The 23277-nt window shown below is 41.5% G+C and overlaps 1 protein-coding gene across 5 annotated transcripts; it reads left to right on the top strand.

The window, feature by feature from the left end:
• The first annotated feature begins 503 nt into the window (after nt 1-503).
• On the top strand, nt 504-22925 carry LARP7 (La ribonucleoprotein 7, transcriptional regulator). 5 transcript variants are annotated; one of them, XM_039710668.1, is made up of 13 exons: nt 504-528; nt 3562-3770; nt 4800-4900; nt 5001-5084; nt 7133-7297; nt 7784-7892; nt 8497-8871; nt 9561-9690; nt 12022-12170; nt 12993-13114; nt 15653-15812; nt 17803-17894; nt 22424-22925. In XM_039710668.1, exons 2-13 carry the CDS (start codon nt 3563-3565, stop codon nt 22502-22504), a joined length of 1776 nt encoding a protein of 591 aa, XP_039566602.1. In that variant the 5' UTR covers nt 504-528; nt 3562; the 3' UTR covers nt 22505-22925. The 5 variants fall into 5 exon arrangements, with proteins under 5 accessions (XP_039566602.1, XP_039566604.1, XP_039566603.1 ...); XM_039710670.1 differs by lacking the exon at nt 504-528 and adding an exon at nt 883-992 and having other exon boundaries at nt 8500-8871; XM_039710669.1 differs by lacking the exon at nt 504-528 and adding an exon at nt 883-992 and having other exon boundaries at nt 12996-13114.
• Nucleotides 22926-23277: the final 352 nt, after the last annotated feature.

Below are 23277 nucleotides of genomic sequence, written 5' to 3'. Positions count from 1 at the left end.
AGCGCCCCCCCCACCCCGCGCGCTCCCCTCAGGGCCCCGCCGGGGCGTCCCGCCCGTCCCGGCCCCTCAGGCCCCAAAAGTGTCACCCGAACCCGTCCTCTGCCCGCCCCACGGTGTTCCCCGCTCCCGGTACCCGCTGATCCCCACCCGGGCGGCGCCGTGCTGAGGGCTGGCCGCCGCCCCGCGGCGCTTTGGCCGCCGGGGATGCGCAGGTGGCTCTGGTGCGTGGTGCCGTGCCTTGGTGCCGAGGGATTCGTGCTGTAGCGGCTTTGGGGCCCTCAGGCTTAGTCTGGGCTTGTGTTTTTGAGTGTTCTGTCGGTAAACTCTGTACATGCCTTCAGCAGCAGCACCTGCAGTGATCAGTACCTGTCCTCTTTGGCCTTTCCGAGCTTCCCGCCGCAGCGCGCCGCGCGACGTCACCGCGCCCGCGCCGCCCCGCCGGGAGGAAGTCACGTGCGCGCAGCAGCCCGGCGCGCTCCCGCCGCCGCCGCCGGGCCTTTTTTTGCAGTGGTCAATACCTGTCCTGTGGTAAGTGTTTGGTGGTCAGGCTTCTCAGGAACTAGAGTCAGGGCTAGAAAAATCTATTTCGCACTGTGATCTGCCTCTCTCTTGAAAAGTAAAGAAGATGAGGTTCTTCCTTAGATTTTTCAGTGGTTTTGGTCATGCAGCAGCTACCTGGGCCGCAGAATGCTTGGTTTTTGTAACCACCTCCAAGTACTCATTCCTTCTGTTTCCCTCCAGCAGCTCTGCTGCTTGTCCAGTTCCCTAATCCCCTGGTTGTCCCTGCGGGGAAGAACCTTAAATAAGTTGTGTTTCTTGAGGGTGAGATACTGTGCAGCGAAGAAATTGGGCTGTCCTTTTGGTGTCATGCAGGTGAATCGTTATTTATTTCCTCGGAGGAGGCGGGGGAGCGGTCGCACCGAGAACGGAGGCAGAGGCGCGGAGAGCCGGGCGGAGCCGAGCCGGTGTGGCGGCGGCGGCAGCGGCAGCAGGTCAGCGGCCGGGGAGGGGCTGTGGGCTCGCCGGTGGCGGCGGCGGCGGCGGCGCGGGGCCTCGCTATGGCCCGAAATAAGTTCTTAAAATTCAGTTGTGTTTCTTGAGGGTGAGCTATTGTGCAGCGAAGAAATTGGGCTGTCCTTTTGGTGTCATGCAGGTGAATCCACCCAATCAGTCTGGTGCTGGCTTATATTTTAATTCAAACCACAGAATCGCTTATGCTGGAAGTGACCTCTGGGTCCAACCTTTGGCCGGTCCCCACCTTGTCACCCAGACCGTGGCACTAAGTCCCACGTCCAGTCTTGAGCCCAAATAAATCCACTTTGCGCCTCCTGAGGAGGCAGAGGGAAGGGCACAGCTAACACACAGGGATCTCTGTGCGTGGGAGCAGCTTTAACACTCATCTCTGCCAAGTGGAAGCAAAGCCTTTTCTGTCTGTGGGCACACCGGTCTCATTAAATCCATCAAATGCCTTAAAACTGCAGTTTAAAATAATGCATTGGTTTCATTCTGTAAAATGGGAGGGGAAAGGCAGAGTTTTCACTGGTTTCAGGTTAAGAAATTTGCGCTGGCCCCCATGGATTAACTCCTGTCCTTTGTTACCTCACTTTGCAGAGAGAGAATTTGCAGGGCAGGAACTTCACCCTGCAGCTCTGCCTGTGTCTCTATTGGTGTAAAACTGTTTCAGGATGTGTCTTTTTAAGTAGTTTCAGGTCTGCTGCATACTTGCATTTATTCTGCAGTACATACCTAGGGTTGCCCCCGACTCTGCAAAAACATTTTGTAAAAAAATACTTTAGTACATAAAGTATTTCGAATTCTTCTTTTTTCTCCCTCATCCCCTATTTCCCCATTTATAATTATTAAAATACCCCACGCAAACGCACATTTGCATCCGTGCTTAAAAGAATAAAGTATATTTTATATCTGCACCCTGTTTTTTACAGGCCTTGTATTACAGTTGTGTTTTATTCTGTTTTCCAGATGTTGATAGTAATAGAAACGGGTTGCATACGGATTAGCACTGAAATCTGTAACTTTAATCGAGTCTGTAGATGAGTGTGGAGCTGTGTTATTTATTTATTGTGATTATCTTTGCTTTCCTGAAGTTCCTTCCCCCTGTTTAATTGTCCCTCCTTTTCTGGTTTCATCTGGCATACAGAGGCACTGCGATTTTATTTCTTTTGAGGAGACCTTTGCTTTATCGGTGTGAGGTTTGGACCCTGCTTTTGCTGTGCTCTGATTTTAATTTGTTTATCAGAGTAGTGCTGGTAGTGTGAGAGTTGGCATGTGAGAAATCCAGGGCGCCTTACACCCGGGCACGCGGAGATGGCTGAATTAATTCCTTGGGTTTTTATGTACCTGTTGATCGTTGATATTTGCTCTGACACAAAGCAGTTTCCTCAAAGCTTCACTTCTAAAGCACCAAGTGAGGGGAGAGCCTGGAGTGCAGCTGGCAGCTGCCTTTCCTTAGCTCCAAGGAGGAGCCCTCTTCTGGGAAGGAAGTCCCGAGCTGAGTTCAACAGAGCTGTGCTGCTGAGGTCCCCTCACGCTGTTCTTAATGGCATTTTGCCTTCGTGAAGCGCTCAGTGCAGCCCTCGGCTCAGCTGCCTGCTGGTTGTTCATGTAAAAGCCTTGCTGAAGGCCTTGGGCAGAGCTTGAACTTGCTGAGCAGTTTTACCTGGCTTATCTTCCCAAGGTGACTGCTGACCTTTCACTATCTGGAGTCGGCAGCTCACAGCGGGGGAGAAGCTGATCTCCGGCTGAGGAAGCCTGATTTGCACAAGAATTTGGGGACCATTTCCATTTCGCCATCCTGTTGTGGAGGGGGGCTTCCTCTCTGATGGCTGCTGCCTCAGCAGAGAGCTGAGAAGCCTTTCATATGGTGATTGCAACATTAATGACTTTAATTTTTGTGTTAATTTAATTTTCCAGAAGCTGTCTGCTTCTGGCAGCGTTGCATTGTTTCGCTGGTGTGAAATGAGGTACTGAAGTGGTGACTGGCAGGTCTCAACTGAAACGTGAACAAAAGAGATGAATCGATGCATTAAAACTGTTTTATATTTTTTCAAGATGAATCTGTGTATGAAGTCACTTGGTTCTAGTTAGGGTTTATTCTCCAGGGGCCTGTTCTGGAGCTCTGACAGGCCTGGGTTTGCCATTAGGGACACTGTATTGACTTACTGCTCTTGGGCAGGGCCTTGCTAGCTGCTGGAGTGAGTGCTTTGCATTTTTGACGTAATAAAGACAAACTTTTAAAAAACAACCTTACTTAGATTAGTTTCTGGAGTGTGTAATGCTCGTGGGTTTTGTGCGTGATCATTCTAATGGTTTGTACTGTGAGTTAGGGGGAGTGGAGAAAAAATAATGTATCTTTTTTCATTTCTTAGAGAAACGTCTTTATGAGGGGGGAAATTACCTGCTTTTCAGCTTTAGTTGTTGTAGACTCTTTTTAGCAACTAACTTGCTTTTCAGATAACAAGGCAGAAGATTAAACAAGAACTTTTAGTCTTTGCAATAACTCCTTTTGTGTTTTTAAAATTATATTTACGTCTCATTTGGCAGAATGACAGGAATGGAGACTGAAACAGTGAGAGACAAAGCCATGGAAGAAGAAAGCACCGAGCAGAAAAAGGAAAAAGAGAAGAAGAAGAGGTCAAGAGTGAAACAGGTGCTGGCAGATATAGCCAAGCAAGTGGATTTCTGGTTTGGTGATGTTAATCTCCACAAAGACAGATTTCTTCGAGAACAAATAGAGAAGTCCAGAGATGGGTGTAAGTTTATTTTCAGTATATTTCAGCAACCACTTAAGTTTCACTTTGTTCTTCCCTGTGTTGCTGGCACCAGTGACAGGTTATTTTGAGGTGCATGTCTTCTCCTGGGAAAGGCAGGAGTTCCATGCTGGAAATCAGCCTCAGCAGCTCAGGAGATAAAACTAGTACTAGATTTAAAAAATTTGCTCTATCACTTCTCCTGTCCTGGCAGCTCTAAGAAAAAGACATCTGCCAGGGTAGAAATGACTGTTTGGGAGACCTGATTTTCGTGGTCCATTTTTATATAATTTTAAGAACAAGCCATGAAACAAGAGTCATTTGGCCCTCAGAGGTACTGAACTTGTTTTGCAGGGTAGATAGATGCAGAAATTAAAATGTCACTCGAATATGTTGTTAAGCATAGGTATTTTGTTAATTTTCTCTCTACAAGTTTGATAAGAAATTGTGTGTTTGCTTGTAGGGTTACTGTGAGTCTGTTCAGACAATTTTTAATGGGGTTGTTTGAACTTTACAAGGGCCCCTTTAAATAATTACTGAAGTGATAAATAAGTAGGAATTACCCTACATTTTCTAGAGATACTAGCCATGTCTAAATCTTTATTAAGACTAGGGCACGATTTTCTGTCCAGGTTTTAGCACCATGTCTGGTGGAAACTGAAGTGCAAGCAGGGGGCTCTGTGTTGGCAGCACCGGGTTAAATACTCAATGAGTACTTGAAGAAGAGGCATATTTTCAATGCAAATTGGTTTTTGTGCTGTGAAACTACATCAGAAAAGCAGGTTTTCTTCCTTTCTTTTCAAAGACACCAGTTATCAGTGGGGAGGTAAAAGAAGAAAATTCCTTTGATAGCGGTTAGCACAGAAGAAAATTAAATTTAGGTGTACTTAAAACTTAAATTTTGACAGTAAAATTTTTCTGTGAATTCTTGGTTAAATACTGCACTTAGAGCTTGCTGATTGCTTCACAAAAAATCAAGTGGAGTAGAGCACATCACCTGATTTCATAATTACACTTTTTTTTTCCCCCTAGATGTTGACATATCACTTCTTGTTTCTTTCAACAAGATGAAAAAATTGACTACTGATGGGAAGCTGATCGCTCGGGCAGTTAAAAGTTCATCTGTTGTAGAGGTATTGAACATCTCACCCTTCTGTATTTGCTGGTGCTGGAACAGTTCTGCTGAAGTCAGCAATAATCTCATGGCAAATGCCTATTTGTCCCTGCTTGCAGCTGGACCTGGAAGGAACCAGGATCAGGAGACGGCAGCCCCTGGGCGAGCGCCCGACGGACGTGGACAGTCGGACTGTCTATGTGGTAAGGCTGGGCTTGCGTGTGCCCCTGCCCCTTGGTTCCTCACTAGGGAAACTCCATTTGTGCAGCAGGGCTTTCCTTGGCTGCTGCTGATTGTGCAGCAAAGGGAAAAGGAGTGAATTAAGGTGAGCAAGAGCTGAGAGGGGCTGTGGCAAGAAAGGGCTTTGTTTGGTGCCCGGATCTCTTGTGCCAGCTTAAATGGTTTTGAATGCCAAGCCCAGTGCTGTTCCCAGGCTGAAAAGGTGCAATTTCATTGCCTTGAGCTATTGCTGTGCTCGCTGGGCTTTTTTAATGCCATTAGAGGAGCACCAGTGGTATTAAGAAATATTTGCTAATTACATTAATGTAGTTGAAGCTTTCTAATAACAACAAAATTAGCTTCATCAAACAGGATCTAGCTGCATTCCCAAGTTTATCAGGGTGCTTTAAACAGCATTATCTGTTTATAAGATCTGTTACTGTAAGTGCCTCTGGTTTTGTACACACAAACGCCATTCTTTTCCAGGCAGACTACGCCTGAAAAATTTTAACTATCCTCCTAATACCCCACTGTCCCACCTTGCTTGGAATGACTGCTTAATTTAAATGAAAATGGCTTGTGCTGATGGGATAAGTCTGCATCTCACCATGGTATTTCAGCCCTCTCTGAGTGAAAAAGCTGTTACTTTGTGGAGCCAACTAAGCATTAGATTGGAAAGAAATCTGGTGGTTGAGCTTTTGGTTGTTTAAACCCTGGACAATTTTATTTAGTAGATTTGAAGCCACTGTGGAATTTACTTTGTCTCTATTTGCTTTTTATGACAGGTACAATTTTTGCTGTGTACCTGTAGCTGTTAGCAGCTGAGTTAGTATTTTCCAGAGTTTTCTGTGATAAAGATACACTGTAATCATGGCCAAAATGCCAGCCCATTCAGTTAAGGAGGAACTGATCTGCTCTGGTGATTCCTTGCTGAACAAAAGCCCGGAAAAGGTGGCTGGCTTTTGTTTTTGTTTTTTTTTTTAAATACAATGTGCCAGACATAATATTTTCCTAACATGATTACAGGGACTGCTTAGAATTCTGAAATACTTTGTCTGTATCGTTTTTGGATAAGATATTCTAAGTCTTGAGCAACACTGTCCATACAGAGCTTAAGTGTGTGGCTAAATGTTTTGTAAGTAGCTGGTATGTGGCAATGGGAGAGTAGAAGTAGTCCAGGTATTGGTAAGTTAAATTGCTCTGAAATTATCTGACTTTTTAATATGCTTTACCATAGACTTCACTATTATACTATTAAAACTTGAAGTAGCTGGCTTTTCAACCTAAAGGCAAACAAAAAAGAAGAAAATCTGAATGTGATAAGTGTTTCCCTACAAGGAGAACCTTTTAGTGCAATAACTTGTGAAAAAAAAGAGAAAGAAACAGTGCCGACACGGTTGTAGTTTAAGCATGAATTTGAGAGTGGGAATTTAAAGTGTTCGGTTGGGTCTAGTGAGAAATTGGTGTGACACGATTTCTGTGTGACTGGGGAGGGGAAATACTGAACTCAGGCACAGTGTCTGCAAGCTGCTAACACATGTTGCTATAATGCTTTATAGAAGTAAAAATCAGACAATTTTGTCATCCAAGAAGCTGCTGAAAAAGGTTCTGCTCATCTGATGGATTAAGCTGTAACTGCTAAACTTGAAAATATTGGCTACTGCTAAAAATTTTATCAGTAGTGACTCTTTACTGGTCTGTAGGAATTCTTTCTGTGATACCTTCCTGCATTACCACCAATTAAAAAAAAATAGCTTCTGCTTTGCAGAGGGTAGTTTTGGACAAGCCAGTCTGGTATTTCCTCCAAGCTTTGAAATTTACTGAGATTTTGTGTTGCGAAGATCCAGCCACAGGTGAGGTCTTGGTATTTGTCATGTGAAGAAGATAAGCAGCAAAATTAAATACATAATATATTGTTATAGGTATATGAATAATTAGAAATCTGTTCTCAGGTCACTTTTTGCTACCTGGTTACTTTGCCTCTCAACGCTTTTGATATCAAACTTCAATTTATTTTTTTTTTCTCTTTTAGGAGCTGCTTCCCAAAAATGTCAATCACAGTTGGATTGAACGGGTGTTTGGGAAGTGTGGCAATGTAGTTTACGTCAGTATCCCCCGCTATAGGAGTACTGGGGATCCAAAGGGCTTTGCTTTTGTTGAATTTGAAACTAAGGAACAGGCAGAGAAAGCCATTGAGGTGAGTGCTGCTGCCTCTGCTGCTGACATTGCTCCTGGTGACACATTGTGATAGGAATGCTGTGCTCTTCACTAGGTCACCCACTGAATCTTAGAGAAATTCCCAAAATATCACCATTTAAAGGCTTCACTTAACAGGAGTTAGCTCCTCTTTCCTGCTCCCACACCTACAATCAGTGCTACAATTCTTTAGATTTAATTCTATTAATAACTGGAAGATTTAGATAGATAATGGCTTTTTTTTTTCTTTTTTGGTAAGTAATTTGTTTGGCCACTCTTGGCATCTTTTACAGAACAAAAAAAAAAGTTTCAGTTTCATCAAGCAAGCACAGTCATATTTTCTATATTGAAATAATTTTCTGTATTGAAATGTGTTTTGAAAGTATATATTGAAATGTGATGAGGATTGCTGGTTTTAACTTGAATGCAGACTCTAAAGAAAGTATGGTTTTGTGGTGTTATGTGGTTCTCCATTTCCTCGTTTTAGTTTTTGAATAATCCACCAGAAGAAGCACCACGGAAACCTGGGATTTTCCCCAAAACAGTAAAAAATAAACCAGTTCCTACACTGAACTCAGGTGACAACACTGTAGTAGGTAAGTGGTGCTAAGTTACTGGCATCAAGGAAGTGTTATTAAGTTTCTTGGATCAGTTTTGTGCCTCAGCTTCTGAAGAGAAAATTATCACCTGCTTTGTTACTGCAGTTTAATTCCATGTGTCTTAAAAGCTTTTCATAACATTTCACCTTGCTGTGTTTGGCCAGCATGGGTTGAAGTATGAAAAATCTGCTGTAATTTACAAACCAGTATGCCAGATTTATGTTGCAACTTCATCACGAAAGCATTTTCCCTCATTTCTGGTGGTGTAATACAATTTCACATACCTCAGACACCCTCCCTCTTTTTTGTAAGCCTAATGATAAAACAATAGTATTCCTCACAATTGTCACCAGTTCTTTGTTATACCAGCAACTGTTAAGTAAAAACAAACAAAAAAAAATCACACCGATGGTTTTCAAACACTGCTTTCGACAGTTTTTTCCTCCTCTTAAAGCACCCAGGAGAAACTTGTGTCCATGTCTTGCATCCCTTCCATAGAGTAATAACCCAATTTATTCTATGCTGCTTTGTGTAGCTTAAGTAAATAATCCAATCCAGCGTTTAATCATGGGCAGTTTTAAATGTTGTGATTTTAATCCAGAAGAGAAGAAAAAGAAGAAAAAGAAGAAATCCAAAATCAAGAAAGAGAGCAATGCACAGGCAGCTGCAGAGCCAAAGGAATCTAACACTAACAATCCAACAGAGCCAGCACCCAAGTCTAAAAGACACAGGACTGCATCTGAGTGCTCTGAGATGGAGGGAACTGAGACTCCCAAGCAGCCCTCCAAAAGGGAGAAGAGGAAATGGGACAGAACTGAAAGCTCAGAGGTAACCTGGGAAAGCAGGCCAGGAAAGAGAAAAAGAACCACCTCAGGGGATGCTGAGACATCAGCTCCAAAAGTTAAGAAAGCTGCTGAAAAAGATGAAGCTGAAACAGTAAAAGAAGAAACAACAGAAGCTCCAAAAGATTCCAATGGTAAGAATTCTTGTCTTTTAATTACGATTTCTATGCATGAATGAAACGGAATGATAAGATATTCCTTATGGATGAGGAGTGATGGGATGGATCGAGTGGAAGCATTAGATCAGCTGGGGCATATAAATATTCCCTGCAGTTAAAATTAAACCTTGCAAGGAGTCACTGGAATGATAGATATTCCTTATGGATGAGGAGCGATGGGATGGATTGAGTGGAAGCATTAGATCAGCTGGGGCATATAAATATTCCCTGCAGTTAAAATTAAACCTTGCAAGGATCACTCCAAGGAGGAGCTGCAACGAGAATGAGGAAGAACTTGCAACACTAAAGTAGGGAAATCTAATCAGAAGTCAAAATAGTTCAAAGAAGATTCTATCAATAGAACTTGAGTGAAGTAAAGTTTGGTTAAACAGACAGCCTGGGCAAACGGAGACAGCAGGGGAATCTAGATAAATGAATTAAAATACAAAAGGGAAAGGTAATGACCCGTTTGTTGCATGAGATAAGAAAAGCTGCAGTGAAATGAGATTTAGTGTGAGAAGCAAAGTAAACTTGGGTAGTCAATTAAATGGACCAGAAGCAGTTAATAGAAGGGACCAGTAGATATTGAATGTGATTTTATTGTATAATAAGGTTTAACTATCCGTGTTTGAATAAATGTTTTCATTTGAACTGTCTTAATGCAGAAGTTTCTGCAGAAGAGGACAAAGACAAAAAAGACACATCCCTCTCCAAATCAAAAAGGAAACACAAGAAAAAGCACAAAGAGAGACACAAAATGGGTGAAGAAGTCATTCCCCTCAGGGTACTCTCCAAGTAGGTGACATAATTTACCTTTTCTGTGATATCACTGATTTTTTTTCCTTAATAGTAGTACTAGGGAAATTGGTTGGCTGGCTTTGTAAAGGGACCTCCTAAATGAGAACAAAATCCCCCATTTTTTCCAGTGGTCACACCTCCTATAATTATGAAATAAACCCAGAGGTTTTAATCTCGTTCCATGGGGAAATTGTAAACATTGTTGCATTGTGGTACCATATTTTTAATGTTTGAATGTAGTGTTTAGTCACTTGTAGGAAAATTGTCACGTTTTGTATAGTTTTATTGCTTAAAAATTTTAAATCACCATATTTCAAAGTTAAAATTATTTATTCCTGAAGTCTTGGAATGTCTGACAGTCCATCACCATTGCTAAAGTGCAATTCCAATTTTTATACTACAGAGTTGCATATTAGCAACAGTATTAGCCTGTAGCAAGCAGATTGAAATAGCAGCGTTGGAATTTTCATAGCTTGATGTGTAGAGTTCTGCCAACGTTATAATCCAAAAGCGTTGGGCTTTCAGGAGTCACCACAACTAAAACATGGAAGCACTTACTTTTTAGGCATCCAGCAAGTACCTCCATGTTAAAGTAGAGGGGGTCCTCGCCGCCTTGTGCTGCTGCAAAATCGTGCTTTATGGAACACCACATCTTTTTATTATTTGATACATTTCCATACAAAATTGTTGAAGTTAAAAGGATTCACCACCACTAAAACATGGAAGCACTTACTGTTGAGAACCAAAGCAAGCACATCCACATTTAAGTTGTGGGGGTCCTTCAGGGGAAAAAAATACATAAAATTGAAACAAAACAGCAGTAATAATAATAATGATAATAATAAATCTATGCACATTTCCTGGGAGAAGCCTTCGAACATTAGGATCCACCGCCACTGAAACATGGAAGCACTTACTTTTTTAGGCAGCAGGTACCTCCATGTTAAAGCAAAGGGAGACCTTCAAAATTAAAAATTGTTTCAAATGAACTTTAGCCACTTGGATTTTAGCTCTTGAAAAAGATCTGCTCACAGGTAAACTTCTTTCTTCAGGATCTAAAAATCTTCAACTGAAGTGCAGGCCCAAAAAAAAAATATAATCCCGGATGAACTTTGAGGATTGCGATCAGGATTCACCTCTACTAAAACATGGAAGCACTTACTTTTTCTATACCACAGAAAGCACCTCCATGTTAAAGTAAAAGGGGTCCACAAAAATAAAAAAATAAAATAAAACAAGGGTTGTCGGCGCAGCTTGTCCTCTGCCATTGACATTCTGAGCAACAAACAGAAGAGTTTTGGTTAAAACTTATTCAGTTGTAGCAACAGGGTAAATTGTAAAATGTTTAAAGCGTATAAGCATTGCAAATACTTGCCTGACTCATCGTGCAGGATCTCCTCTTCCTTGAGTGGGCAAGTCACAAAGTTCCTCCTTGAGGTTGTATTTATACCAAACCTTGCTGTGGGATGGTGTTGCCTTTTTATCTCCAAGAATCATTACGTGGCTCTTTTGTTATTTTAATGCCTTTGCTCCGTTCAGAATGTACGATCCTGGGCGAGTCTGGATGCTTTTTTGAAGTATACAGTTGTCACTGTTAACAGCTAAAACCATTACCACAAGATATCCTCCTCTTTAAAAATCCTCTATCAGCTTGTTTGATAGCACAGATTAGGGTAACAATGAGTCGTTCTCACAGTGGCACTGCGGGCATTGTGTTGCTGTGGAGCAAAGCTCTGGCTGTTTGCAGAAACATCTCCATGTTAAATGTATGTAAATATATAAATTGCTTCCATGGGGGGGTATTTTTTAACCAAAATGCATTTGAATAGGGAGGAATGTCCTTATCTAGGTAGGTTTTCGGTGAGTTTAACCAGTTGTTGATTTTCCAGCAATGATTTTTTTCTAGAAAATGAATGACTGATTCTTAATGTAGTGACACAAGAGCGGGTTCACTGAACTGATTCAGTGAATTGGGAGTTCACAGTCTCTGAATTAACTCTGAATTTGGTGCCTGTGCTCTGCGTAGTTCCAGTGGAAAACACAGTTCACCAAACTCTTCTCTATGCTGTCTGAATATTTAAAGCAAATTTGAAAGCCGCTCTGTTGGAATGATAGGTTGATGTTGCTGGAACTCTCTGAAGCAAAGTCGTGGGAAATTGAGTTAGGGACAAAACTGAATTTGACCCAAGTGCAGGGACATCACCGGTGCAGAACGGTCTGCACTGTTCACCAAGTCCACCTAAAGCTGTTTGTAACCTGTTCAATTACCTGTACATTTCTAACCATCGGTTTGCAACTGACATCCTGTGCCTGTGTTGCTGCTTTTAGGACTGAATGGATGGGTTTGAAGCAAGAATATTTGGCTCTGCAGAAAGCCAGTATGGCCTCCTTAAAGAAAACGATGTCTCAAATCAAACCTGAGCCCGTGGGAGAAATGGAGACGGAGTCTGGTGTGCAGAAATCTGAAAATGACAAAAGTAATCCTGCGTTTTGTCTTGTTTCATTGCTCTTTCTCATATGCTAACACAAATGGTGCAAGACCCTGGTCTTGCAGAAACGCTGCCACAAGCCTTTATTTTGTAAAATGCTGCTGTTTTCTCAAAATGTCAGATAGTAAAAGTTACCCCCTCCCTATATTACGGTGGATTTGCTTCTAAGGAGTTATGTAAGTAAATACTGAAGTGATTTCAGTATGTTTTACAAATTTACAGATAAATTTAGGTAATTGTCACTGTTAGGCTTCAGAGAGGTAAATGAGCAATCAGCTTTCTTGGTGCAGCTTGGGCCAGACCTGCTTGGGTTTAACTGTACCAGAGGCATTTCATAAACCAGCTTGAAATTGGACTTTATCAGCTCTATACATAAGAGGAGCTTTGAAATTATATCTTTGTAGTTAAATGTCTACCTTTTTTTTTTTTTTGTTTACAGTTCTTCTTTATTTTGTTTTCTCTGAATACTCTGCTTCCCTTCACTAACCTCAACACTGATGTTGCAGTGTCCCTCTGCATGTTTTTAATCACTCCATAACTGCGGGGTTACTATTGGTACAATATAAAATGTCTTTATAGGAAGGACCTTATGGACTGTAAAAATTTCTCAAAGACTTTTTCTTGAAGCTGTTTTTTTTTTAGTAAAATTCGCTTGAACCTTTGGACAACCTTGATCCTTCTTTTAATAAACCTCAAACTGCAGTAACAATATTTGATGCTTGTTTACATTGTTACATCTGTGCTTTCATAATGTCTTATTTTTTTTTCAGCCTAATAAATGTAAAAACTGTTTTCTGTTTTTAACTTGAGCAGCCACCAGTGAAGATTGTGCCCCTCCCGCCAAGGCCAACACAATGGGGCCTCAGTTTGTCAGTGGAGTAATTGTGAAGATCATTAGCACCGAGCCCCTGCCGGGCAGGAAGCAGATCAAGGTAATGCCTTTGTAACCTCGGGGTAGCTGTTAGCCTTTCCTCTTACCCTGCCCCCCAAATGTTTGAATATGGAGTCGTTTCATCCAGTCTCACTGATTTTTTTTTTCTTTTTTTAATCTATTTGGCCAGTAGCTGAGTGAAAATTCCTTAGTGTCTGTAAATGGCAGAATTTGTAAGTGGCAAAATAGGGTAAAGGAGGATGTTTCAAAGTAAAACCAAGCCTTTATTGTCCTTGGAGCAATGTCAAGTTTATCATGAAAATATTGAGGAGACTAAGCAATGCTCTGGTGCTTTCCAGTTAAAAAAAAAAAAAAGCAGCTGGAGACTTCTTCAGTGTTCTGCGTTTGCCACTGTGCCAGTCATCCTGACAAGAGAGCTGTAAAAGTATACCTGTGGGGACTTGTAAAAGTTTATGGTGTTTTTATCATTAACGGGAATTTGGGGGCAGGAAAATGCTCTCTGCATGAGAAACCAATTTTCTTTATTTCAGAAAGTTTTACAATGACAAAAACTCCATTTCAGGGAAGAGTGACAGCAGTGGAACTTGTTGATTCAGTCTCTTTTTTCTACTGCCAGTTCTCGATTTAAAAAGTGGTTAGATACCTTCAGTTTTATGTGATGACACAGACCAAAAGTTACACACATAAATTCTTTTTAAGGAAAATAGCCGTTTTAGGCTTCATTCTTTTGAAATGGCAATATTAGGAGTTTTCCAAATGAAATGACAGGTTTTTTCCAGATCCTGCATTTTCCATTAATGTCCTGCAGTTCATCTTCTTTCCTGAATTGCACTTTAGGATGAGTAACAGCTGCAAAGAATTTGAACCACTTCAGCTCAGGTTGGTGCACATACATACCCAGCCCACTCAGAACAGCGAGGGAATGGTTTAAAATTCGATGTCTGCTACTGTTTATCAAACATTTGTAGCCAGGGAGGCCATTTCGAGTCAGCGGCTGCTTGTGAGTGTGTGAGGCTTGGTGTGTGCGTGAACCTAACAACATGAGAGACTCACTGAAAACCTTCATCTCACCGTGGTGCAGGCTCAGCTTCATCAGCCTGGTCTGTCTCCGTGTGTCTGAAGGCAGCTGGCTGACTGCTGGAGACACAGAGAGAATGTGCTACAAATTGTTCCTGTAAGCTGTGAGGGCCTCTTGGACTGCAGGATGTACCTCACTGGGCTAAGTTTGTGTCACACCCTGATGGGCTGTGGGCAGCAGCAAAGCTTAGTGTTTAAAAACCAGAAAACTTAAGTTCTTTTGATATTTTTTTCTTTTTTTCCTTTTTTTTTTTTTTTTTTGTGTCCTCAGGGTGTATTATGTTTTTGCAGCAACATATTTCTTTCCTTTTTTTCTTTTTTTTTTTCCCCCCCTTTTTTTTTTTTTTTTGGCCACACTAGTTGCATCACTTTGTGGAAGGCAGAAGTGCCACCAGACCTGGCTTTGCTGTGTTTCTGGGCTGTCAGCTGCAGCAAACTGCCACTAAGCAGTGCTTCAGGCCTTTTCTCCCTCAGACTTCCAGAGCTGAGCTGCATTTCTCGTTGTATGGGAGCAAAGATGCATGCCACACAACTTGGGAAGGTCTTTGCAGTGTAGTTTAAATATTGTTTTGATGTTTTAATTTTACTCTTCTCTGCTTCCCTATTTTGCCCTTAAGGTGCTCCTCAGAGCTACTAACTTTTGCCAGCCCCAGCGACTCTTTGGTTTAAGTTTTCCAAGAAATTATGACTTTGGGATAACAGAATAAAGCTGGAAAATAGCTTTTGTTGGCTCTCAAATAATCTTAACAGTGTTGTCACTTAATTTTTGTTTTGTTTTAAGGCTGCCCTTGGTAGTGGAGGGTTAAAAGCAGTGTGTGATTCCTGAATAGAAGCGTACTCGAGCTGCCTGCTGTGAACAAAATTGACTAGGAATGTGTGGTCCTAGTTAATTTCCCTAACAGCAGGAATTACAAGTGAAGTGCTTCATCTGCAAGAGCATTTGTGACTCTTCTCCCTTCAGCTGTCAGTGAAAATTTTCAGGCAGAGGTCACTTGATAGAGTTGTTTTGCTATTGCTCCTTTCTCAAATCATCTGCCATGCATGAGCTTGCTTTTGTGCATTTAATGTGCAGAATCAAGTTTGATACTTTTCTGTTAGGCTGAGATCTGTCGACGTTATAGTGCACAGTTTTTACTTTTGAAAAAAATCCGATACAGTGTTGAAATAAATGGGTGATGCTCCATTAGTAAAATGATACCATAACGTTTCCAGGAATTACTGCTTTAAATTGTTAATGGGAGGGCAGGATGAGAGATAGATGGCAAGATGTTGCAGGCTCATAAATCAGAATTCGGTTATAACCTTCTTAGGGAAAAATGTTAATTCAAAACTCTTTGACAAGGGATTGATCGATTAAATGACAAAGTTCAGTTACTGCCTCCTACTTCATGACCTTTTTGAAAATGTTAACGACCTCCAAATGGAATGGTCAAAAGTCACTCTTTTCAAGTTCTCTTTTTGAAGGCTGATTTATGGTGTGTGTTGTCTCATGCTCTGACAGGATGCTCTGGCAGTGCTGGCTGAGGTGGCTTATGTTGACATGCTGGAGGGGGACACCGAATGTCACGTCCGTTTCAAGACTCCTGAGGATGCACAGACTGTCGTGAAATCATACAAAGAAATACAGATCAAAAACAACTGGAAATTCGAAGTTCTCACTGGTAAGACTTCTTTTTTTCATGGAAGTGCAGGAGAAACCTTATGTACTGTGAAAGGGATCATTCCTGGTGAATTTATGGATATGTTTAGATATCTCTAATATGCATGTATTTAGATATCAGGAAAGAAGGTTGCATATTTAGTTGCTTTATTTTCTGAGAGTCTTCTCATTTTGCAATTATTGTGAAATTGATAAAACAAGAAGGGATTTTATGCCACCATTCAGAGCAAAATGATGATTTTTACTTGCTAGTATGAACCTAAATCTGTTCCTTTTAGATGGATTTGCTTCACTTTCAGTGGCAAAGGACTGCAGAACCTAATTCACATTGCAGCTTTATGAATAGAACATTCTGATAATGCAAAAGAATTTTAAAAGAAGACTTTCTTGAAAATACTGAGCATATGTGTGAAATGACATGGCAAGGATCTAACAGCACGGATGCACTTAAAGTGGGTTTTAGCACTTACCTACTAATTGATCTTTATTTTTCAGGAAGTTGAATAATTTAGGCCAGAATAAGAAGGGCTCTACTTTTCAACTTCATTTTAATGTGTTATTTCTTTCTGAAATGACTGTGCTGTTCTGTTGTGGTGTGTCCTAAATTTGTATCTTGTATTAGACAAGGATTAGTTTGCCAAGTGTGGAGAAGCCTCTGTGGGATTGAGGGATAGAAAAAAGAGGAGGTCTGTCAAACTTGTTGTATTTATAAAACTCCTGTCTTTGAAAGATGCACCAAAAAATGTAAATATGGGAAAAACCCCCAAAAACAACAGGTTGAACAGTCAACATGAGACTGCCTCATCTGTATTAAAATATTTTACCCCACACTTGCCTAAATCCTGGTGTAGGACCCAGTCTCGTGGGTGCAGGGATGTAGAAGCCAGTTAAGGATTGCAGGAGGAGAAGCTTTGATGGAAGCATTAACCTTCATGATCATATCAAAGTTAATTGAAGTTTGAGACTCAGTGAGTGCTGCTAATATCATTTGGAGATAGATTTGTCTCCTGCGTGCTCTGTGTGTCCAGAAATAACCTCAAATTTTGTGTCCTACAACTGTTTGTTTGTCCCTGGTTTTGTATCCTTACATCAGAACATAGTAGGAGATTAGGAGTAAGTACTACATTGTAGGAGCATTCCATTCATGGTCTTAAGATTTATTTTTTTTCTAACTGGCTCATTGAAATGAGAATGGAAAAGCTTTCCAGGAATGCACAAAGGACTCACAGTAAGGATTTTTGTTTTACTTGGTGGCAGAAGGTGAGAGATGAAAAGGAAAGAACCTTTAATGATCTCTACAGCAGGGACTAAAGATTTCCCAGTAGTATTTTACTCCTCAGGATTTGACTTTAAGTATCTTCAGCTTGGCATCTGGCAAGGTGGTATGCATCTGTGATCACGGTGAGATGTCAGCTTTTGCAGGAATCTTTTCTGAGATCGTTCAGAAACTTCCCTGGGGCTGAAGATGAACCCTGAGACCGTGCAAAATGATATCACAGAATTCCCATTGTGATAATTACATCACAAACCAGAAGGAACAGTGGCAAACTGCTGCTTCCCTGCAAAGTAGCTGCTGAGAAAAGCTGCAGGATTTTTTGCTTTTGTGTTGCTGCCCATGTTCAAATATTCTTGACAGCTTATGAAGTCCCCAGGCAATGGTTTTGATGAAACAAAATATTTTCAATTGTTCTTACGGTAATTACTTTTTTTTTCCTCCTGTTTGGTAGCTGTTTAAAATGTGTCAGAGGTTGAGTACATCAGTAAATCACAGGGGCCTGTGTGTGCTATGGTGAAACTTCAGCTAAACTCAGCTCCTTTTGCTGATGACAGGTAGAGAGAAATTCTATATGGCTTCTGTGGATAGGAAATTTAAGACTACTGGGGAAATACTTGCTGGCTTTCCCTAACAGATATTTTAATGAGTGTAAGAAGTGGATGCACTTCTCATGGCTACGTTTATTGACATTCCTCACTGTCCATTTTCCCCCGAGGTGACCATGAGCAACGTTACTGGCAGAAGATTTTGGTGGACAGACAAGCCAAGCTGAACCAGCCTCGAGAAAAGAAGCGGGGTACTGAGAAGGTAACCTGCACATCTCAGCTTTTCCCTCTGCAGCCAGGGCTGAAAACATGACAGTTTCTGCATTGCTCCACGTGGTTTGATGCTCTGTGTATTTTATTCTGTTAAATCACTTCCTACTGACCTGGCAGCAATGTAGAGAGTGTGGCTGTCCTGCTGCAGCTGACAAGTGCAAGGCTTGTCATTTGACAATTGCAGAAAGTCAAGTCCATGACCAAAGGCCTGGATTTAATTTGTAAGCTGGATTTCATTTGAAACCCTGTCTGGATGAGCTCATTAATAAGTTAAGTAGTCCTTATGTGCTCTAGTGAAATCAAGTTTAGTGCTATACTCTTAAATCTCTAGTATGGTCCAGAGAATCATTTTCTTGAGAACAAATCTCATTTCTCTCACAATTAGCACAGTTTTATTCGTGCTGTGGTGAAGGCTGTGTGTTCCCAGAGTGGTCAGGAGCCCCCTCTCTGACCCAGCTTCCACTTCCAGCCTGGGACATTGCAGCCTTCTCCTGGCTGTGCCCGCCGGGCTGCAGCCTTCAGGGAGTGTTGCAATGAACTTGCAGCTCTACTCCAGCCCCAGCAGGTCCTTCCAGGCATGAAGGGTTCCTTGATTAAGCCAGTCAGATCCCTGACTTGACAGAGAGGAGCCAGAGAGTATTTCACAGACGTTTTATTGCCAGGTTTGCTTCACACACATTCCAGATAAGGTTTCTGAGTTGGCTTTAGCCTGAATTTTTTTTGCTGTGCCTTGCAAAACTTCAGAATCATCTGACCTTAATTATTTGTTGTTGACTTTGGAGACTCTTTGTTTCCTGGACGCTAGGGAAAAAACACTGTCCCATATAAAATGGAAAATAAATATTTAATTGACCTCAAGGAGCAGCAGTCCTACAGGTCAAAACCTTCTCTTGTACAAGGCATGTTTTGCATGTCTTATCCTGTTTGTGTGAATGTTCTTTCAAAGATCCTGCAGACAAATGAGTTGAGTTTTTTTAACAAAGATGGGCATAAAGAATTTGCTCAAAGGTCTAATTTAATTTTTTTGAAAGCCTAAAAATGGCATTGACTCGAGCCATTTTTCTTTAATATAAGCAGAAAGGAAGTTTGGAATTTGAAAACCACAGCTTTTTTTCTGATTGCTGCCAGGAATTTTTTAAATGTACTTTTACTTTTTTAAACCAAAGGCTATAAGCACAAAGGAAATTTGGAATTTGAAAACCACAGCTTTAGAACATTTTTTGTGATTGCTGCCAGGAATTTTTTAAATGTACTTTTACTTTTTTAAACCAAAGGTGTCAGTAAGACCTTTGGCTTTAATTTTGACTGTAGGGAGCCCTTGCTCTCAAGTTTCTCTTCTTCATCTTTTGAAGATTTGTTGACCAAGCTGGTGTAAATTGGGCAGTGATGTACCTCATCTAGGCTTGCAAATACAAACTGTCTCGGTTCTGCCTAACAATTGGCAGCACGAGGATGCAAACTCTTGCTCCTTCCCCTGCCCATCACCTTGCCACGCAGGGAGGTGTGAACTTCAAAGCCAGGGAATTCTATTTAAATGCTAACGCTGTAAAGCAAAACATCAAGACAAGAATGCCTCGCTGCAGTCAGTAAGTCTTAACCCCTTCCTTGCTTTTTTACAGGCTGTATTACTGAAATATAGTTTAATAATGAAAAAATAGTTTTCCGTTCTATTAATGTTTTCCCATTTGAAAATTTTTCCTTAGTACTTTCAAGGTGAATCCTTTTGAAGGTCTCAAAGGTAGAAAAAAGTAATATAATAATTCATAATTTAACATACTCAGTAAAATGTGCCATTAGTGTGCCTTTCTTGTCAAGGTCCATTGTGTTAATGACATTTTAAATCCCTTACAACATTTTGAAGTGGAGCTTTTTGCCTGTTAGCTGCATTAGGATTGGAATGAAGGCTTCTTATATTTTCTTTGAATCGGTGTTGAAATGCATGGGCTGCATCCCATCACAGGCAGCACACAGCGTTTGAGTTGGGGCAGTCTGAGATTCCCCTTTTCCATGTTTTCTAAAACTTCCAGGCCTACTTGGCTTTCCTCAGGATAATGTTAAGGATCACTGCAGCACATAGCTGGTGCAGTGCCCAACACCAAAGCAAGTGGTAGAGATTTCACTTCCTCTGGCACAGTTCCTATAATAAACCAGATGGCCAAAAGAGATGGGATATCCCAAGGTCCCTCAGAAAAGGCATGGCAATCCTTTGGAATGAAAAAGGTGTCCAGTGTCTTTCCCCCAGGCCTGCTAGATTGTCACCTCTCTGCTGCCCCTTCCCAATCCATCTTCCCTTTTGTCTGCTTAACTGCCTGGTGAAACCACCCCGGTGATTTACTGATACAGATGGAAAACTTCCAGCCAGAGCTGCTTTTTGGGGCAGTGCCACTTTATTCAGACCTAGAGCAATTGATCAGTCTGTAGCCTTAAACTCCAGACTGATTGGAGTCTCCCCTTGCCAAAGCTTTGTGAGTGCCTCCGAGCTTCCCCTTGGATCCTCATCTCCTGGGGGGAGCTGCTGCTGGGCCTCCTTTGCGCCTTGGACCCCTTCCAGGGGGAAAGGAGGAAGTTTAGCGGGGTGCCAGGGGTGGTACCAGTGAAAGGCATTTGGCAGGGAGTGAGAATGGAGTGTTTGGGGAGGGAGGAACGATTTGCAGTGCCAAAGGAGGACGGTGGGAATGGCTGGGAGCTCTCCTGGTGCTGCCTGGGGCTCGGGGCAGCTCCCTGTGTGTGTGGCCCTGGGACAGCTGTCCCCCCAGAACACGTTGTCCTGGTGTCTGTGGAATGGCTGATCCCTGTTTGCATTCAGGAGTAACCCTGTGCTTACACATAGGTGCTGCTACTGGAATGGTGAGCTAGAAATGGAAATCTTAGAGGCCTCTTGCAAGTTCTCTCATAGAAACACTCAGCAATATGAACTGGGCAGCTCATATCTTACAGCTTCCCTTCCCACGTTTGTCATTCTCCATCCCGTATGCTGAAGGAGTAAACCACTGTACTCTGCTTCCCCTTAGGGCTGAACTATTTTAAACTGCTTTTTTTAGGCGCCAGAGAATAAAAGTCAGCCACCTTGAGGTCAATTTTATTGCTGGAAACTGCTTGGGAAAGCCTCAAATGTTGCCTGCACAGGGAGTGCAGCAGCACAAGGTGCACCTGCATGCTGTGTGCAGGGCTCAGTCACATGCAGAAGTAATAAATAATTTGATTTGTATGTGAACTCGTTCAAATCTGGCACGCTGGATTGCCTGGGGTGCAAGTGACCCCATAACACCAGCTAGTATGGTTGAGTAGTTCCCAGAACAGAGGTTGCTGTGGGTTTTTGTTTGGGTTTTTTGGTTTTGTTTTGCTTTTTTGAGGGGATGGTGATTTTTGATTTTTAGGGTTGTGTGGGTTTTAAAGAAAATTTTTTTGGTGGCATTTTTATGTTCTGTGTGAGTGCATTTTCGTGTGGTTTCTTGTGTTGGTCTGTGGTTTCTGTAAGTGTGGTTTTGTGTGTATTGTGATGGGTTTTGTGGGTTCGGTACATGCCTCTGTTGGGTTTTGTGGGGTTTGGGGATTTTATATGTACTTTTACTTCTCTTCATGTACCGAGGCTTTTGAGTTGTTTTGAGAGGCTTGGAAGAGTTTTGGTAATTTTTTTCATTTGGGTATTTTTTTTGGCAGATTGCATATTTTCAGGGGTTGGTTGTGGTGTTTCTTATGGGTTTGGGTTTTTTCTGTTATTTTTAGGGAGCCTGGTGGGATTTTTTTTTTTTTTTTTTTTTTTTTTTTTGGTGGGGGGGACTTATGTGTTCTGTATTTGCCTTTGAGTGTGCTCATGCTTTGGGTTCTGTGGGGTTTTTTGTGCCTTCAGGTTGTGGTGTTGTGTTGGTTTGTGGTGTTTCTCCACGAGCCTTTGTGTGTGTGTTCTTGTGTTGATTTGTGGGTTTCGTGGTTTGTGTGTGTGCTTTTGTGTGCATTCCTGTGGTGGGACGGGGAGTTTGTGCTTTCTTCATCTTCTTGTGTGGGTTTGAGGGGTTTTGTGGTTGCTGTGCGTGTTCTTCTGTGAGTTTGTGGTTTCAGTGTGAATGTTTTTGCCTGGGTTTGGGGTTCTGTGTGTGTTTTCAGTGTGTTTGTTCATGTATGGGGTTTATGAGGGGTTTTTATTTTGTGTGTTTCTTGTGGTTTCTGTGCTTCTGTGGTTTTTCTTTAGTGTGTTCATCTGGAGTTTCTGTGGTATGCTGGGGATATATGTGGGGGGTTTTCCGGTTTTACAATTCCACAATATTCATAAAGAATTCTTTTTGGCTTTCTTGTGGTTTAACCTTGTTTTTTCTACATCAGTAGCAAAATAAATCTAATAAAAGGATAGACTTTTTAAACTTTATGTATGAGGCTGTATTTTAGGATTTTGAAATTGCAATTTCCACGTCTTCAACCATGCTGGGAGGAAGGAGGGATAGAATATATCCATGATTGTAAGGTCAAATCCTAACAATATGATTTTTCTCTGATTTTCCACATCATTTTTGCTGCTTGCAGTTGATTGCAAAAGCTGAAAGGATGCGGCTGGAGAAGACTCAACAAACAAGCAAACACATTCGCTTCACTGATGACAACTAACCAGGGGAGGGTGAGCTTGGAAGTGAACTGCAGCTCTTGCAGACAGAACATCCAGCACCAGCCCTCACAACCACTGCTGCTTACAGCAACTCAACCCGGGCCCTTGGATCCATAACTCTGCAGACTGCAAGTGTGAAGATTGGTTCTGAATCCCATTTTTAATAGGCTGAATGTTTACTGCTTCTGAGCCCTTAGGTAAAGCTTTTTGGAACATGTGTATTATGAGGTCTTCCTTTGGTTCACTTTCAGTTTGTTGAGATTTTCTTTTTTTTTCTTTTGTTTTGTTTTGGGGTTGGTTTTTTTTTTTGTATGTTTTATACACTAGGTTATAAAATAAAATGCTTGAGAATTTCAGTTGTGTATCTCTAATTCTTCCATTTGCTTTTTATGATACTATAAATAATAAACGTGGTAAATGCTACATAAACCTCTCTAGGCCTCTTTTTAGTCCATCAAGCTGTTTCAAAAGAGAAGAAAACAATCTTCTGTTATTTTCAAGTGGGTAGGGCTGGTAGGAAATCTGCCATTGAGGAGTTTGGAAGGAAATTTACTTATATAAATGCACACTAAACTGAATTTAGACTTTTTTATTTTTTAGAGGAATCTTCAGAAGAAGAAATAAGAGTGTGTTTGGTACATCTCGTTACTCACTTCCAGATAAGTGTTCAAGTTGTATAATTCACGAGTTAGGATGGTGATTTTAATGGCTTTAAGGTATTTCGTGGAGGACCAGCAATCTGAAAAAGAGGAAAATTAAACGTGGAATTGGAATT

The sequence above is a fragment of the Passer montanus genome, unplaced genomic scaffold, assembly GCF_014805655.1.
Source record: "Passer montanus isolate IOZ18808 unplaced genomic scaffold, ASM1480565v1 scaffold23, whole genome shotgun sequence".
NCBI lineage: Eukaryota > Metazoa > Chordata > Aves > Passeriformes > Passeridae > Passer > Passer montanus.
Note: the sequence above shows the minus strand (reverse complement) of the source record. Positions and strands in the feature narration are given on the sequence as shown.